Genomic DNA, 19,343 nt, shown 5'->3' with positions numbered 1-19,343 from the left:
TTTTGGGAACGGGCGCTGATAACCTCGCTGTTGTGCGCCCTAAAACACTAATAATAATAATAATCATCATCGTCCCATTTCACGTCGTTTCGAAACATTACGCCATGAGACTTAATCAACGTCGCTGAGTCGGATTATGTCATTAATATTGTATTCGAACATCGCAGTAATGTTCGTTGCCGAGCCATTCAAGGCCCGCAGAGAGCAAATTTAAATTTGACTACGTACGCGGCGCTAAGAAGAGATGTTAACACTACTGAAGAAATATGCCTAGAGAGGCTTTACTCTCTCATCTCACTGAAGCACTGCTCCGTCTGGGGTTGCCACGTTAGCACTCTGGTTAATTCTTGGTCTCACGTCGGGAAGAGCGTAGCTCAAACCCCTACTCGACTGTACCTTATTTAGATCTTCCGAATATTTATTAGATAATTTTGTAGGGGATGCCGGTACGGTTCCCTAAATTTGGTGTCCCTTTCACATCCAAACCGTATGGTAAATTTAAGAAACGCAACTGGAAGGTTATGTGATGGGTCCACTTGTATGTGGAACCAGATTATATAATATATTTCATGAGAAATAACATGAAATGGTTATCACATGTAGAAGAGATTGTATCTTTGACACCACAAAATCAAAGATGTTGCCTAAGGGCTGAATCGATTGTAAGTAGGGGCGCGCCGAGTGCAGTAGTAGTTGCTGCTGCACTGTGTTAAAGGTAGGATGTAACACTTTAAGCTATGGGCTAGGTGTAAGAACTTAGCTATTGGCCTATGGACGCAGCATAATACAGTTTTGTAAGGTAATGAAATATTGTATATTTAGTTTTAAGTATGCAGCAACACAATGTGGCTTTTACTAATTTTACACTACTGATCCTTGAATGTAAGAACCAAGTATCTTCCATCAGATTTAATGTGTAGGTTGATTAGGTATACCCGAATTGTAATGTTTTTGTGTATTTTGTAAACATCGTACAAGGAAGTTAAATTTAGGAATCTATTTTGTCAAACGATGTCAGACATTTTGTCATGTAACAATCCAAGCATCGTTAACTACGTCAGTAAGTGAAACTGTAGAACAGTTGAGAAGTTCACTGATTTTGAAGTTAGCACAAAATGTTTTATATCAGATTTTGTGAAGGAGAAACTTTATTTTGAATATAAGTTTCTAACTGAATCATTTGGTGTTAGCATAGTACCCCATACTCTTCCATATCGTGATGACATAAATCCAATGAATATTTTTTAAAAGAAATTATTTTTCAGTCAGAGTCAGAAAAAATTTCATGTGCCAGGATCAGAAAAGTACTAATGTTTGTAACAGCTTCACTGCGGGCTGCACTGGACAGCACTGAACCAATATCCAAAATCATCACTGCTCACTGGCAAGGTTATTCATTTATTAACTAATCTACTTGCATTATTTCTATGAAGCTATTTTACGGCCGGCATAGCACTTCGATGAGCTAAGATTGAATGTTTTGTATGCATACTGTAGAGAGAACAGAATATCGAGATTACATTCGTTGCGACTCAGGAGCCAAGAAAAATGTAATTCATCGTTTATTTGCATAGGAAATTTTATCATTTTATTGAGTAGGGCCACAGAACTCGGTGCTCACGAGACTGAGTAAATTTCAGAGCGATTGATTTCATTATAGGCATTACATACTGGTTTTCCAGATGAAGATCTTTAATTTTTCTTTGGATTACAGTAAAACTGATTAAGCACACCATTTGCTCAACAACAGATTATGCAGTAAATTTCCGTAAGAAAAACATTACGCATTGTATATCCATTAACAAACACCAATAATTCATTATTAAATAAAGATCGTTAAACTTGGGACATTGCAATATATACAATAATGGGGGAAAGCAAACAAATGACTGAAATTTATTCGTATAACATTTATGAAATCAAACTGTAACACATCTTTTAAAGAACTGCTTACACTTCGCTCGTTCGCCCTGTTATGGAGTACCGCTGTGTAGTGTGCTATCCACATCTGATAGGATTGTCGGAACACAACGAAAAAGTTCAAAGGAGGGCAGATTGTTTCGTAATATTGTGAAATAAGGGAGAGTCTCTGTACCAAGAAGCACATTGTTCTTGACTATTGTTAATTTATAACTGACATTTATAAGAAATCTACGTTTCCGTGAAATTTGTAGCGTAACATATTATATCTTTTTCTGAGATAGTTCATTAGATGGTGTGTGTAACCTGAAACATGTCGTGACATTTAACAAACATTATCAAAGAGGAGCAGCGAGTCTTTTTAAGCAACCAAACAGACTTTTTCAATTATTTCCAATAGTTATTTTCATCTTCACTCACTTTTAGAATGCAGGGTTGCGTTTTACGTATTAAATGTGTCACATTCGCTTCAGTTGACGTATTTCGCATTTTTTTTGTCTTTCAGCTTCCGACAGGAGCCAATACCAAACTGATCCCAGTCATGGTGTGGATTCATGGAGGTGGGTTTCAGTTGGGCTCTGGAAACACCTATTTTTACGGACCTGAACACCTGCTGGAACACGATGTTGTGCTGGTGACACTCAATTATCGCGTGGGAGTACTAGGTGAGGCAACTGCGTTCAACTATGCAGGTCCCATACGCATACGACTGTTGTCTTAGCTATGGACACCTATGTCACCTGTTTGTCTTGCAGGTTTCTTATCAACTGGAGATGAGGTCATCCCAGGGAACGCTGGTCTCAAAGATCAAGTAATGGCCCTAAAATGGGTCAAGAGTAACATAGCCAACTTTGGTGGAGACCCACAGAACGTCACAATATTTGGCGAGAGCGCTGGCGGGATGTGCTGTCATTTGTTACAAATCTCTCCTGCAGCTAAAGGTTCGTCGCTATAGCTTTCGGCTTTCCTAACTTAAATGATCATTTTTTGATATTTGGGATCATGGAAATTTGCTTAATACATATTCCCTCGTCATATGGTGCACTGCGAAGATTCAGGTGCTTAGCAACGTGCGTGGTGGTGCAGTGGTAAGACACTGGACTGCTACTACGTTGGGTGGTGGTTCGAATCTCAGTACGGCCAAAGAGGTTAAGCTTTACTGTCAAACGCAGGATCAGACCAAACATTTATTGCCGGCGAGATAGCCCGTACCACATATTTTCGTTTATTGTGGTCTTCATTTCCGATGTTAACTAATTTGTCTTCTTCAGAAACGCTTTCCTTGCTATTTCCAGTCTACATTTTATATCCTCTCCACATCGAACTCATCAGATTTTTCTTCCCAAGCAGCAAAACTTATCTACTACTTTAAGTGTCTCATTTCCTAATCTAATTCCTTCAGCATCATCTGATTTAATTCGACTACATTTCGTTATCCTCGTTTTGTTTTTGTTGGTGTTCATTTTATATCCTGCATTCAAGATACTGTCCATTCCGTTCAACAGCTCTTCCAGGTCATTTGCTGCCTCTGACCGAATTACAATGTCTTCGGCAAACCGCAAAGTTTTTATTTCTCCTCCGTGGATTTTTATCCCTGCTCCATTTATTCTCTTTTTCCTTTACTGCTTGCTCAATATACAGATTGAATAACATTGAGAACAGGCTACAACCATATCTTACTCCCTTCTCATCACTACTTCCCTCTCAAGCCCGTCGACTCTTATAACAGTCGTCTGGTTTCTGTACAAACAGTAAATAGCCATTCGTTACCTCCATTTTACCCTGCCGCAACTGGAATTTGAGAGTATTCCAGTCAGCATTGTCCAAAGCTTTCTCTAAGTTTACAAATGCTAGATACGTAGATTTGCCTTTCCTTAGTATATCTTCTAAGATAAGTCGTAGGGTCAGTATTTCTTCGCGCGTTCCAACATTTCTACGGAATCCAAACTGATCTTCCACGAGGTCGGCTTCTACCAGCTTTTCCATTTGTCTGTAAGGAATTCGTGTTAGAATTTTGCAGCCATGAATTATTAAACTGATAGTTCGGTAATTTTCGGACCTGTCGACATCTGCTTTCATTGGGATTTGAATTATTATTTTCTGCTTGAAGACCTAGGGTATTTCGCCTGTGACACACATCTTGCTCATCAGTTGGTAGAGTTTTATCATTGCTGGCTATCCCAAGTGTCAGTAGTTCTAATTTCTCTATTCAAGGTGCCTTTTTTTGACAGGTCTTTCAAAGCTCTGTCAAATTCTTCAAGCAATAACATATCACCCATTTAATGATCATCTACGTCCTCTTCCATTTCCTATAACATTTCTCTGAGTTGTGTCGCTCTTGTATAGAGCCTCTACGTACTCCTTCCACCTTACTGCTTTCCCTTCTTTGCTTAGGACTAGTTTTCCATCTGAGCTCTTGATATTCATACAGGTGGTTCTTTTTCCTCCCAACCTCTTTTTATTTTCCTGTAGGCTATATCTATCTTATCCCTAGTGATATATGCCTCTACATCCTTACGTTTCTGGTCTAACCGTCCTTGTGTATCCATTTTGCACTTCCTATCGCTGTTATTTTTTCGACGTTTGTATTTTTTTTCGCCTGCTTCATTTACTGCATTTTTATATTTTCTCCTTTCAGCAATTAAATTCAATATCTGTTACCAAAGGAGGGCCGGCCGGAGTGGCCGTGCGGTTCTAGGCGCTACAGTCTGGAGCCGAGCGACCGCTCCGGTTACAGGTTCGGATCCTGGCTCGGGCATGGATGTGTGTGATGTCCTTAGGTTGGTTAGGTTTAATTCTAAGTTCTAGGCGACTGATGACCTCAGAAGTTAAGTCGCATAGTGCTCAGAGCCATTTTTATTATCCAAGGATTTTTACTAGCGCTCGTCGTTATATCTACTTGATGCTTTGCTACCTTCACTACTTCATCCCTCAAAGCTACCCATTCTTCTGCTACTGTATTTCTTTCTCCCGTTCTTGTCAATTGTTCCCAAACGCTCCTTCGGAAACTCTCTGCAGCCTCTGGTTCTTTCAGTTTATCTAGGTCCCCTTTCCTTAAATTCAACAATACAGTCATTGAAAAATAAGGAAACTCCATGCCGATAAAGCATATAAACGTCTCAAGGAATTTTACTAAAGGGTAATGAGTAGTAAAGTGACTTTCAACAAAACAAAATATTATCATGGATATCAGTTTGTAGAGAGAAAATGACACCATTATAAACTGGGTAACAAATTTGCTAGGAATGAATATTGGTTGTCAGTTGAATTTAGGTGTACGTGGAAATATACATGCAAAAACAATTTCATTAACATGTGAAGTCCTGATTATATTGTCATCAGTAAAGTCAGTGTCTTTCAAGTAAGTAATACTCGTATGCACACCGAGTTCGTGCCAACGTAACTTCATCATGGAGAACAAATGCCCAAAACATGTAGACACTTCTCAAAAAACAGGAAGGAGCATAAAACATGACAAATACTAATTGCGTTCATCATAAAGATATGCTTAAAAGATTGGGATTTTTAGACATACGCCCTACCATGTGAGTATATTTACCAATCCGTAATGCACATAAAAAATAGCTCATGGACCAAGATCTAGACTGAAATCACGTTTATGAAACAACAATAAGACTCAAAAAGCGCGATCTGTCAAAGTATTAAATTGTATGATAAGTTGCCTGGCAAGATTACAGAGATTACGACAATAATTTTACAGGAAAAGGCGAGTTCAGAAGTGTCTGTTGAATAATTTATTATGTAAATGGTTATTTAGGCAATGACAGAAAACTGACGTGTCCTACCACTCAACTCGGCTGCTGGGAGTTACGCATTACCTTGTCGGGTTTTACGCGTCAAACGTGTGAGTCGGCCTTCATGTGCGCACAAGGAGGAAGGAAGACAAAAAGGGAGACCTCATACACAGAAGCGGAGGAAGAACAGGAAAAGTAGGAACAAGAAAGATGAGAAAGACAAAAATGAAACTCAGCTAAGCCTTCTGATATTTTCATAAGTTTCGGTTCCCGATTATGAGCAAGACATGGTCCCCAAGCGATGGGAGAAAGAATAGTGGAAGAATAGATATGCAGCGTTTAAAAGGAAGGGGTACTACAAGGGCAGATGCCCCCTATGTGCCAAGCAACTATTCACAATAGAGTGATGAGTTCTCTGGGAGGACATAACACGTGTACGTATGGTAGAAAGTCAGATGACACAGAGGTTATCATGTTTCTGTCAATCAGTTTTCCGAAACGTAGCTATATTTTTAGAATGAACCTGTTGTTTGCTGAACAGGTTCAGCAAGCAACCCAGACCTGGGGTCGCCGTACATCTCTCGACAGTGAAGAAAGCAAACATCCAATATGCCTGTCAATTCCTACAACAGTAAGTCTGTCTCAGTATCCTAATGCAGCAGTTCTTTTCCATTTTCCCTCGTGTTTATTAAACATCGAGGAACTTTTAAATTAAACGGTTTCTTCTGAAGTTACCTATACCGGTGTATGTCTCATTCCCCAGACGTTAATTAGGACACAGCAATAATTGAGGTCGTACACGCTCCATTTGGTACATACAGAAAGCATCTTCATCCAAATCATTTGCCTTTATATATCACAGAAGCTGTCTTCTTTTAACTCTCTCTGCAAGGATTTGATTTTAAAACAAGAACCTTCATGAAACGTAATAGATTTTCATGTCATTCCCCAGCAGCCAAAATCTGAAATCATCTCACCTACAGCCGATTCATAATATGCACATGAGTGCTTAGTTTCATCTGCGATGGCATATGGATTCTTCAAGGAGTTTTACCAACTATCTGACGCTTATCTACGCTTCCTGTACCACTGCGGTATGAAGTCATTAGTAATCGTGGTACAGTTAGCCTGGGTCATCCGTACTCGGTAAACACGCTATATTCAGTCTGACTGCGAATAACTTCCTACAGCTAAAAGTGGCAATGAAGTCAACTCAAAGCAATTTTGAGTCTTGTATGAATCAAAGACGATGGCAGATATAGCTGGAGCCATCCGTTGGCAAACTTGACGATACGCGTCGAGTCAGTCTTCATGTGTGCATACTCTGAAAAGGACTCGTTCGAACATGTGCCCCAACTAATAAGTGCAGGTCAATTTTGTCACGCTTGGAACTGCAGGTTAGGAGTCTGAGGTGATCTTGTATTCAGCTCATAGAATTGTCTACGTGTAAGAGCTCTCCCATGAGTACAGCAGTACTCTCTACTAAAACTCTCCATGTCAGGTATCAAAACTTTAAATCTGCTACATTGTTATCTTTCGTATTAAAAGTGACTAACAGAACTTATCTTGGAGAATAAATGTCCATTCTGTAACGGGGTGTGTCCGAAACAACCGGACAGATTTCAACTATGTGCCTGACTGGGACTCGAACCAGAAACCATTGTATTTCACTAGCAAACGCCCTACCGACTCAGCTGCGTGCACTGCTATATTTCATGCCTTACTTGCAAGCGACGGTAAATGAACGGTCTCAGGAGTCCCTTTCAAACAGTCAACTGATCCTGATATAACTTTCACGAGAATGTCACTCGAACTTTAAACATACTTTAATGAATAGTTGTACAGTAACGTGATTTTTTGTTTCATTTATTCTCTTTTTGCAGGTTTGTTCCACAAGGTTATCTGTCAAAGCGGCGTGGCGTCTTTGGAACTGGTGTCGGCTCCTATTAAGGACAGGACGTTTCGCCTGGCACAGTCCCTCGGCTTCACGGGAGACAGTTCAGAGGAACTACTGGCCTTCATGAGAGACCAACCAGCGCAGAAGCTCGTCGAGAATGCACTAAACTGCCTGAGCAAAGAGGTGGGGTAAACGTGTGCAACGTTCACGAGGCGTTATTACGAATGAAACAATACAAGTTTGTGTTCTGCAATACTGTGGACTGTCTCTGTCGATTAGGAAAAGCAGAGAATGCAGTCGCTGGTACCTTTTGCGCCAACCATAGAACCGGACAGCGTGAAGGACGCGATCATCACACAGAGTCCTATGGAAATCTTGAAGAGTGGCAAGTTCAACAAAGTGCCCACCATCTTAGGTGTCTGTTCTCGTGAAGGAATAATGTTCATTGGAGGTAGGTATAAACGGCGCCTCCGACATAACTCCTGAACACATAGACTCTAATTTAGGAGGTGAAGAATGACATGTTCCGGAAGGATAAAGGACTGTAGATTTATCTTTATACTACTCGAAAACTGAACCTTTCATTTGTATATAAATCAGTCTTTGGTATTTTTCTTACTGATGCCGTTGACATTGTCAGTATTGTCTCTAATGTCTAATATTCATTACGTTGTTACTGTTGTGGGCTTCTGTCCAGAGACTGGTTTGATGCAGCTCTCCATGCTATCCTGTGCAAGCTGCTTCATCTCTCAGTACCTACTGCGAACTACATCCTTCTAAATCTGCTTAATGTACTCATCTCTTGGTCTTCCTCTATGATTTTTACCCACCACGCTGCCCTCCAATACTAAATTGGTGATCCCTTGATACCTCAGAATATGTCGTACCAACCGATCCCTTCTTCTAGTCAAGTTGTGCTACAACTTTCTCTTCTCCCCAATTCTGGTCAGTATCTCCTAGGACCCGTGGTCTAGGGGTAGCGTCTTTGATTCATAATCTAAACGTCTTCGGTCCCGGGTTAGATCCCCGCCACTGCCTAAATTTTGATAAATAATCAGCATTGGCGGCCGAGGACTTCCGGCATAAGAAGTCAGCCTCATTCTGACAACGGCCTTGTCAAAGAGGGCGGAGGAGCGGTAGAGGTTCAGGGCACTCTCTTGTCCTAGGGGTGGGAAATTGCCCCTAAAGGCGGAAGAATCAGCAATGATCAACGACATGAGGATGCAGAAGGGAATGGAAACCACTGCATTAAAGACACTTAACGTGTATCCACAGGACATGTGGCCTGTAATTGAAGAACTGTCATGATGATCTCTCCATTGGCAAAAGATTCCAGAATAGTCCCCCATTCGGATCTCCGGGAGGGGACTGCCAAGGGGGAGGTTACCATGAGAAAAAGATTGAATAATCAACGAAAGGATAACGTTCCACGAGTCGGGGCGTGGAATGTCAGAAGCTTGAACGTGGTAGGGAAACTAGAAAATCTGAAAAGGGAAATACAAAGGCTCAATCTAGATATAGTAGGGGTCAGTGAAGTGAAGTGGAAGGAAGACAAGGATTTCTGGTCAGATGAGTATTGGGTAATATCAACAGCAGCAGAAAATGATATAACAGGTGTAGGATTCGTTATGAATAGGAAGGTAGGGCAGAGGGTGTGTTACTGTGAACAGTTCAGTGACCGGGTTGTTCTAATCAGAATCGACAGCAGACCAACACCGACAACGATAGTTCAGGTATACATGCCGACGTCGCAATCTGAAGATGAACAGATAGAGAAAGTGTATGAGGATATTGAAAGGGTAATGCAGTATATAAAGGGGGACGAAAATCTAATAGTCATGGGCGACTGGAATGCAGTTGAAGGGGAAGGAGTAGAAGAAAAGGTTACTGGAGAATATGGGCTTGGGACAAGGAACGAAAGAGGAGAAAGACTGTAACAAGTTTCAGCTAGTAATAGTGAATACCCTGTTCAAGAATCACAAGAGGAGGAGGTATACTTGGAAAAGGCCGGGAGCTATGGGAAGATTTCAATTAGATTACATCATGGTCAGACAGAGATTCCGAAATCAGATACTGGATTGTAAGGCGTACCCAGGAGCAGATATAGACTCAGATCACAATATAGTAGTGATGAAGAGTAGGCTGAAGTTCAAGACATTAGTCAGGAAGAATCAATACGCAAAGAAGTGGGATACGGAAGTACTAAGGAATGACGAGATACGTTTGAAGTTCTCTAACGCTATAGATACAGCAATAAGGAATAGCGCAGTAGGCAGTACAGTTGAAGAGGAATGGACATCTCTAAAAAGGGCCATCACAGAAGTTGGGAAGGAAAACGTAGGTACAAAGAGGGTAGCTGCGAAGAAACCATGGGTAACAGAAGAAATACTTCAGTTGATTGACGAAAGGAGGAAGTACAAACATGTTCCGGGAAAATCAGGAATACAGAAATACAAGTCGCTGAGGAATGAAATAAATAGGAAGTGCAGGGAAGCTAAGACGAAATGGCTGCAGGAAAAATGTGAAGACATCGAAAAAGATATGATTGTCGGAAGGACAGACTCAGCATACAGAAAGTCAAAACAACCATTGGTGACATTAAAAGCAACGGTGGTAACATTAAGAGTGCAACGGGAATTCCACTGTTAAATGCAGAGGAGAGAGCAGATAGGTAGAAAGAATACATTGAAAGCCTCTATGAGGGTGAAGATTTGTCTGATGTGATAGAAGAAGAAACAGGAGTCGATTTAGAAGAGATAGGGGATCAAGTATTAGAATCGGAATTTAAAAGAGCTTTGGAGGACTTATGGTCAAATAAGGCAGAAGGGATAGATAACATTCCATCAGAATTTCTGAAATCATTGGGGGAAGTGGCAACAAAACGACTATTCACGTTCGTGTGTAGATTATATGAGTCTGGCGATATACCATCTGACTTTCGGAAAAGCATCATCCACACAATTCCGAAGACGGCAAGAGCTGACAAGTGCGAGAATTATCGCACAATCAGCTTAACAGCTAATGCATCGAAGCTGCTTACAAGAATAATATACAGAAGAATGGAAAAGAAAATTGAGAATGCGCTAGGTGACTATCAGTTTGGCTTTAGGAAAAGTAAAGGGACGAGAGAGGTTATTCTGGCGTTACGGCTAATAATGGAAGCAAGGCTAAAGAAAAATCAAGACACTTTCATAGGATTTGTCGACCTGGAAAAAATATAAAATGGTGCAATATGTTCGAGATTCTGAAAAAAGTAGGGGTAAGCTATAGGGAGAGACGGGTCATATACAATATGTACAACAACCAAGAGGGAATAATAAGAGCGGACGATCAAGAACGAAGTGCTCGTATTAAGAAGGGTGTAAGACAAGGCTGTAGCCTTTCGCCCCTACTCTTCAATCTGTACATCGAGGAAGCAATGATGGAAGTAAAAGAAAGGTTCAGGAGTGGAATTAAAATACAAGGTGAATGGATATCAATGATACGATTCGCTGATGACATTGCTATCCTGAATGAAAGTGAAGAAGAATTAAATGATCTGCTGAACGGAATGAACAGTCTAATGAGTACACAGTATGGTTTGAGAGTAAATCGGAGAAAAACGAAGGTAATGAGAAGTAGTAGAAATGAGAGCAGCGAGAAACTTAACATCAGGATTGATGGTCACGAAGTCAATGAAGTTAAGGAATTCTGCTACCTAGGCAGTAAAATAACCAATGACGGACGGAGCAAGGAGGACATCAAAAGCAGACTCGCTATGGCAAAAAAGGCAAAAGAGAAGTCTACTAATATCAAATACCGGCCTTAATTTGAGGAAGAAATTTCTGAGAATGTACGTCTGGAGTACAGCATTGTATGGTAGTGAAACATGGACTGTGGGAAAACCGGAACAGGAGAGAATCGAAGCATTTGAGATGTGGTGCTATAGACGAATGTTGAAAATTAGGTGGACTGATAAGGTAAGGAATGAGGAGGTTCTACGCAGAATCGGAGAGGAAAGGAATATGTGGAAAACACTGATAAGGAGAAGGGACAGGATGATAGGACATCTGCTAAGACATGAGGGAATGACTTCCATGGTACTGGAGGGAGCTGTAGAGGGCAAAAACTGTAGAGGAAGACAGAGATTGGAATACGTCAAGCAAATAATTGAGGAAGTAGGTTGCAAGTGCTACTCTGAGATGAAGAGGTTAGCACAGGAAAGGAATTCGTGGCGGGCCGCATCAAACCAGTCAGTAGACGGATGACCAAAAAAAAATCTCCTCATTAGTTATGTGATCTACCCATCTAATCTTCAGTATTATTCTGTAGCTCCACATTTCGAAAGCCTCTATTCTCCTCTTGTCTAAACTATTTATGGTCCATGTTTCACTTCCATCCAGTTATGGAAGGTATTATTGACTTCTTTTACCAGGCAAATTTACGTAATTTTTCGAAAGTCGTTTTAACAGTGATTGCCAGCAAGTGCATGGAAAAATGTACAGGTGGTAACAACCCCTAACACGGATCGCCGAAACGTTTCTGTTTGTCGTAATTATGTTTTACACTGCTGCTCATTATACTTAGCAGCACGGGAAGAAATACAAGTATTTTACTTATTTTGCAGACACAGTGTGGCAGGAGGATAAGATTAAACTGGTACGTGATCTGTAGACATAAAGGACGCAAAACTTAGTACAAATAGGTGCCTATGTCGTTCTATATTTTTTCCTCTCTATTCTACAGTCGATCAATTGTAGTGATTGTCGATTGTGGCTTAACGATCTCTCGGCAGCCCAAGACGAAATGTTTTCAGTGAGTGAGAGATCTCAAGAAAGTGCTGGCCAGGCAACATTCGAACATCTTTTTATCGAGCTAGACGATGGTTAACATTCCCTCTTGCGTTATCATGTTCAAATGTGACGTTACGGAGACCTTGAAGATAGAGCACAACCACTGACTTTAACGCACCAGAAATGTAACAGTTGCTGTCCAAATTACCGGCTTTGGGAACCAGAGATCATGAGGTTGAATATCTGGCTTCACAACATACACTCATACACGTGCAGGTCTCGTATGACGATGACGGATGCCATCCGTAACGTTTGCTATTCTCAGATTCTCGGCACAAGGCTACGTCCTCCGTGATGCCGTACGCAGAACAGCTTCTCACCTGTACAACCTTTCCTCATATAAAGATTACAGCCTGTTGTCATTCCTGTTGATAAAGAATGCTGAAGTCGTACAATTGGTAGTCTTGGCGTATTTAGAGGGATTAAATTTACACATCAGTTGCTTTTTTCCAGAATAATTCCACTAAATCTGGATCTTCAGTCACCTCCGTAATACAGACTTTGCGCGATTATTTCTAACAGCAGATCTTTTTTTGGAAAAAACATATCGCCTTTCATTAAAATGTTTTTCTCAAACTGGTATGTAATGTACCACTTCAAATGTTAACACTTCTTATAACTGCGTCTAAATACACTCCTGGAAAGGGAAGGGGAAACTTTATTGACACATTCCTGGGGTCAGATACATCACATGATCACACTGACAGAACCACAGGCACATAGACACAGGCAACAGAGCATGCACAATGTCGGCACTAGTACAGTGTATATCCACCTTTCGCAGCAATGCAGGCTGCTATTCTCCCATGGAGACGATCGTAGAGATGCTGGATGTAGTCCTGTGGAACGGCTTGCCATGCCATTTCCACCTGGCGCCTCAGTTGGACCAGCGTTCGTGCTGGACGTGCAGACCGCGTGAGACGACGCTTCATCCAGTCCCAAACATGCTCAATGGGGGACAGATCCGGAGATCTTGCTGGCCAGGGTAGTTGACTTACACCTTCTAGAGCACGTTGGGTGGCACGAGATACATGCGGACGTGCATTGTCCTGTTGGAACAGCAAGTTCCCTTGCCGGTCTAGGAATGGTAGAACGATGGGTTCGATGACGGTTTGGATGTACCGTGCACTATTCAGTGTCCCCTCGACGATCACCAGTGGTGTACGGCCAGTGTAGGAGATCGCTCCCCACACCATGATGCCGGGTGTTGGCCCTGTGTGCCTCGGTCGTATGCAGTCCTGATTGTGGCGCTCACCTGCACGGCGCCAAACACGCATACGACCATCATTGGCACCAAGGCAGAAGCGACTCTCATCGCTGAAGACGACACGTCTCCATTCGTCCCTCCATTCACGCCTGTCGCGACACCACTGGAGGCGGGCTGCACGATGTTGGGGCGTGAGCGGAAGACGGCCTAACGGTGTGCGGGACCGTAGCCCAGCTTCATGGAGACGGTTGCGAATGGTCCTCGCCGATACCCCAGGAGCAACAGTGTCCCTAATTTGCTGGGAAGTGGCGGTGCGGTCCCCTACGGCACTGCGTAGGATCCTACGGTCTTGGCGTGCATCCGTGCGTCGCTGCGGTCCGGTCCCAGGTCGACGGGCACGTGCACCTTCCGCCGACCACTGGCGACAACATCGATGTACTGTGGAGACCTCACGCCCCACGTGTTGAGCAATTCGGCGGTACGTCCACCCGGCCTCCCGCATGCCCACTATACGCCCTCGCTCAAAGTCCGTCAACTGCACATACGGTCCACGTCCACGTTGTCGCGGCATGCTACCAGTGTTTGCGATGGAGCTCCGTATGCCACGGCAAACTGGCTGACACTGACGGCGGCGGTGCACAAATGCTGCGCAGCTAGCGCCATTCGACGGCCAACACCGCGGTTCCTGGTGTGTCCGCTGTGCCGTGCGTGTGATCATTGCTTGTACAGCCCTCTCGCAGTGTCCGGAGCAAGTATGGTGGGTCTGACACACCGGTGTCAATGTGTTCTTTTTTCCATTTCCAGGAGTGTACTTACACTATGTGAGGTGTTCAAGTCGTTCACTCTTAACCTCTTAATCAAATGCTGTCGATTTCTTTCACTTTGTCATAGGGTTTACTTTGCGTACATACACATTTGATGAGGATTACCATTCGGTACACCAAGTGTAAATTTTGTCCAAGTTTTCCTGCATTTACTTACCTTACTGCAGACCACAGCAACGTCTGCGAAGAATCTCGTATTGCTTCTGATCATATTTAATAAATAATTTATGCGTACACATAGTGTTAGAGGTTTGATGCAGTGTACGAGTATAAGCTTGTTTGTACTCAAATTTAAAAAGTAAATTTCAAGTAACTGTTAGTGAGACAACTAGTAAACTCTGATGTTATTTTTCTTACTGCGTGAATTATCTTCTGTGACAACTACTATCCACTGTAAAATTTAGTGTGTTCACAATGAATATTTGTGTACAATGTACTCAGAGAAGCTGGTTTTATGCCAGTCACTGGTACAGTACCTTCTCGATATACTATCTTTCCGTGTAGCTGAATATGAGAAGTATGTTTTAAAATTAATTTTTGCTATATGGTAAATTCACCAACACTGATCGGTTTTCTGGTTTTAACAACACCGCTTAGAGTAGTTTCCAATATTCCAGGATGATACAGTCCTCTTATCTCTTCGGAAAAAAGACGTGTCTTTTCAATTTTATACCACGAACAACACATTTTGCAATCAGGTCGGCAACGAGTAATGCTACTGGAGTTGGAGATTTTTTAGGAGTTTCCAAGAACATAAGTAGGAACTGAACTACTTATTACTCTTCGTTAACAGCCTCCTGGTTACACTAAAATTTTACAGCCCACAGCCTTTAGCGGCCGGTCTCTATTTCAATAAATCTCTGCTCTGAGTGCCACCCAGTTATTCTCTCATAAAACTTCCTTTCTTATGAATCAGCAGCCTGAAGGGTCACTCTGCCAAACGGTCGATAGTTTTATCACGTCATTTTGTTTACCCGATCGTAAAAGAATTTTGTTTAAAAAATACAATCATTACGATATGATAGGTTAGTCATATGTTCAAAATCTCTTTGAAATATTTTTTACTCCTCAGCGGTCCACCATTAAGCGAGCTGTCTCACACACTTTACATTTTAATTCATGAGGGAGCTCTCTCAACATTCACCTTTTTCTCGTCGCATTAGGTCCACGTTGATGTCTACCAATTTCAATGATGACATTTTCAATGAAGTGTTAAAAAAATCCATATATTGCGTATTTGTTTCAGGAAAGATTTTTTTTTTTTTAGCGACGGGTGGTACATTCTTCCTGTAGAAAGTTGAATTTTCAGAGATATATATTCCCTACCAAAGCACTGACCATTTTCCACTAGGAGAACCAGAACTCACTAGTGGATACTCTTTAGTAACTTATACTGAGATAAAACAACAAAACAATTTGCGAACTGAAATAAGATCTACAAACACAATATTGGTTTGTCCATTGTTTCCCCGAAATGTTTGAGATGCTGATGACAGTGAGCGCTACACATTTTCGAGTCACTGACTGAACTACTTTTACCTTTCCACCAGTTGCATCTGGGAAAATGCCTTACCTAGTCAGCAATTAGACGGAAGTTTCTTCTGGCACTTAATTACTCTTCTACCCATGTAGATTCCGAATATCAGTGTAACTAAGGATCACAAATCTTTTTAGTGAAATCCGTTTCCGATCTCTCTTACTTGTATCGTTTATAGTCAATCTTATTGCTTAAAGCACATGGAAGTGGACCATAGGCAATAAAAGCAGTAGTCAATAATATACACCAGAGTGACGTAATCCTGCTAATTCATGTTACACTCACAGTTAATTTACTTCTGTAGAGTCTTTAGCTAACTGTTTAGATGTGATAATCCCTTGTTTAGTTTTCGTACATTGTAGTGTTCGGTTTAGAGACAAGATGAAATGCTACCAACATGTAACACAAGTGCAATGTAAGCAAATTATAGCTGATTTTAACAATAATGAAGCCGGATCAGAAATAACTATGTTATTACTGGGTCAGTGTTTTAATTCTTTGAAAAATCCTTCTTCTGATCGGACTGGTACGGACCACCACTAATTCCTCTCCCGTGACGGTGTCTTCATCTCACAGTAACACTTACACACTATTGTTTAATAGCTCTAATGCAGTATGTCCTTCTCTGAAGTTTATGCTCTATGCAGATTCCACTATTAGCTTGGAAGTTATTTAGCCGGTGTCTCAAAACATGTGTTATCATCCTTCCCTTCGCCTGCCTTCGCCTTTTCACAGAAAAAACTTCTCATTCTTTAACAGCCCACCTAATTTTCAACGTCCTTCCATTGCACCACATCTGAAATGCTACAGATTTCTTCTCTGATGTTCACTACAATACAGTTCTGTACTGCAAATATTTACTACATTCTCAGAATATCCTTATTCAAATTAAGATGTATGTTTGATACTAAAAACCTTCTATTGGTTTTCGTCTTACTTAGGTTTACTCGTAATCAGTAGTCTGTAGTGGTTAAACTGTTCAGTCCATTCAAAATATTTTCTAATTGTGCTTGGTCTTCCGGAGGATAGCAAAGTTGATGCTGAATCATTTATATCCATTCAAACTGAGTTTTAACGCCACTCTTCAACCTTCCTGTTATTTCCATCATTGCTTTTTCTGTAAATATATTGAACTTTAGGAGCGAAAGACTGCAATCCTGTCTTACAACCTTTAAATGCGGAGCACTTCGTTCTTAGTCTTCCCTCTTGTTTCTTGTACGTATTCTACATTGCTAGCCCTTCCTTATAGCTTAAACCTATTTTTCTCATAATTTCAAATATCTTGCACGATCTTACATTTTTTCTATAGATCGACAATTTATATGAACGGGTCTTGAGTTTTCTTGAGCCTTTTTTCCATTATCAAGAGCAAAGTCAGAAAGGTGTCTCTGGTGGCTTTACCTTTCTGAAAGCCAAACCTATCTTCATTTAACAGCTCTTACAATTTCTCTTTCATACTGTGTGTTATTCTTGTCGCGAACTTGGATTCATAAGGCAGTAAGCTGACGTACGATAAATCTCATACTGTTCTGCCCTGCCTATATTCGGGTTTGCATAGACGATATTATTCCAAATGTCCATGGTATATCAGCGCATTCGTAAATTCTATACATCAATTTGAATCGTAGTTTGGTTGCCACTTATCCCCCTTGATATTCGGAAGGAAGACATCCTTACCTGATCGCAAGTCGGTTAAAGCTCTGTTATTCTCTAATAGTGATCCCTCACCCCCCCCCCCCCCCCCAAGGATGTCTTCCATTTAGACTCACATTTGTTCTTCAGTCACGTAACCAAACAAGTGCTCCCTCTTGCAGGGGCCTTCAATGTTCTCATTGAACCTATTTGTTCTCACCTCTGCTTTTAACAGTGGAATTCCCGTGGCACTCGCTATATTTCAAAGAAAATTCTTTTGACTTTTCCTTAATCTAAGTCAGATTATCCGAAAACCACTTCCTTTTTTTTCGATTTCATCACATTTTTCCACAGTAATTTCACCTGGGCTATCCCGCACACCATATTTATTTCATTCCTAAGTCGATTATTTTTATATGTACGTCTCTTTCACAAAGTATTCTTTTTACTTCCTTCTGTTAGCCGGCCGCGGTGGTCTCGCGGTTAAGGCGCTCGGTCCGGAACCGCGCGACTGCTGCGGTCGCAGGTTCGAATCCTGCCTCGGGCATGGATGTGTGTGATGTGCTTAGGTTAGTTAGGTTTAAGTAGTTCTAAGTTCTAGGGGACTGATGACCACATATGTTAAGTCCCATAGTGCTCAGAGCCATTTGAACCTTCTGTTGTTGACAAGTTGAAGCAGTTCTTAGCAATTACATTTATTGTACCTATAGGGTGACAAGTATTGATGTATCTAACATAAAAACTTTTTAACAGTTTGCGTCAGGGCACTCAAACTGCGTGGCCGCGGAAGCAAGGCATGATGGGAATTAGTGTACGCACGCGCACGCGACTTCTTGCTGTCATTTGGATGGGTTCCTCAATAAGCAAAATTGGTGCGTTTGGGGGACTGTGAATGCTCATTTCACTATCGAGAAGTCTCTTCACTCTCAACGGTTGACTGTATGGTGTGCAATGTCTAATCACGCAACAATCGGTGCGATATTCCATGATGGCACGGTCAGAACCGAATTGTACATGAAGGTTTTGGAATATGGTATTATTTCCATTAACCAAAGTAATCCAGATTTCGACAAGATGAGGTTCGTGCAAGACGGAGCTCGACTCCACCGAAGCAGGAGAGTGTTTTATGTCTCGGAGAAGCATTTTGGTACCGCATTCTGGCTCTGGGGCAGCCAGAGGCTACTGGCATTGCCTTCGATTGGCCGCCATATTCTCCGGGCCTGAACACATGCGACTCCTTTCTCTGGGGCTCTATTAAAGAAAAGGTGTACAGCAATAACACAAAATAATTTCTGAGCTGAAAATAGCCATTCAGAAAGTCATGGACAGCATCGATGTTCCGATATTTCAGCAGGTCACGCAGAATTTCACTATTCGCCTGCGCCTCATCATCGCCAATGATGGCAGGCATATCGAAAATGTCATAACCTAAATCCGAATATCTGTAGTGACGTTTACATGTTAAATAAAGTGTGTGCACTCAGTAGGTTGTAACTAACATCCGGTTTTTTTTTCACATAGTTCAATAATTGTCACCCAGTATGTTAGTAGTCCAACTTCATTGACTGTTTTATTACTGAGTTGTTATCCTAGTCTACATTTGCTCTTGAATATATCTTACTATTAAATACATGATTTCGGAGCTCTATCTGTGAACGATGTAATGAAGCTGTAATCTTCCCATCACTCCGAATCTTTCCCAAATACATTTCCTGTCTCCCTCTGTGAAAGATTACTTC

General features: G+C 41.5%; 1 protein-coding gene across 2 annotated transcripts in view; it reads left to right on the top strand.

Annotated features, from left to right (window-relative positions):
* The window catches only part of LOC126236514 (juvenile hormone esterase-like), a 98,720-nt gene that overhangs the window by 59,166 nt on the left and 20,211 nt on the right, over window positions 1-19,343 (top strand). For both annotated transcript variants that reach the window (XM_049945879.1, XM_049945880.1), the window contains exons 3-6: window positions 2,426-2,585; window positions 2,676-2,861; window positions 7,559-7,755; window positions 7,852-8,023. In XM_049945879.1, the coding sequence (XP_049801836.1) occupies window positions 2,426-2,585; window positions 2,676-2,861; window positions 7,559-7,755; window positions 7,852-8,023 (715 nt within the window). The remainder of the gene's footprint in view (window positions 1-2,425; window positions 2,586-2,675; window positions 2,862-7,558; window positions 7,756-7,851; window positions 8,024-19,343) is intronic.

This window comes from Schistocerca nitens, chromosome 2 (assembly GCF_023898315.1).
Source record: "Schistocerca nitens isolate TAMUIC-IGC-003100 chromosome 2, iqSchNite1.1, whole genome shotgun sequence".
Classification (NCBI taxonomy): domain Eukaryota; kingdom Metazoa; phylum Arthropoda; class Insecta; order Orthoptera; family Acrididae; genus Schistocerca; species Schistocerca nitens.
This window is presented reverse-complemented; position numbering and strand designations above follow the sequence as displayed.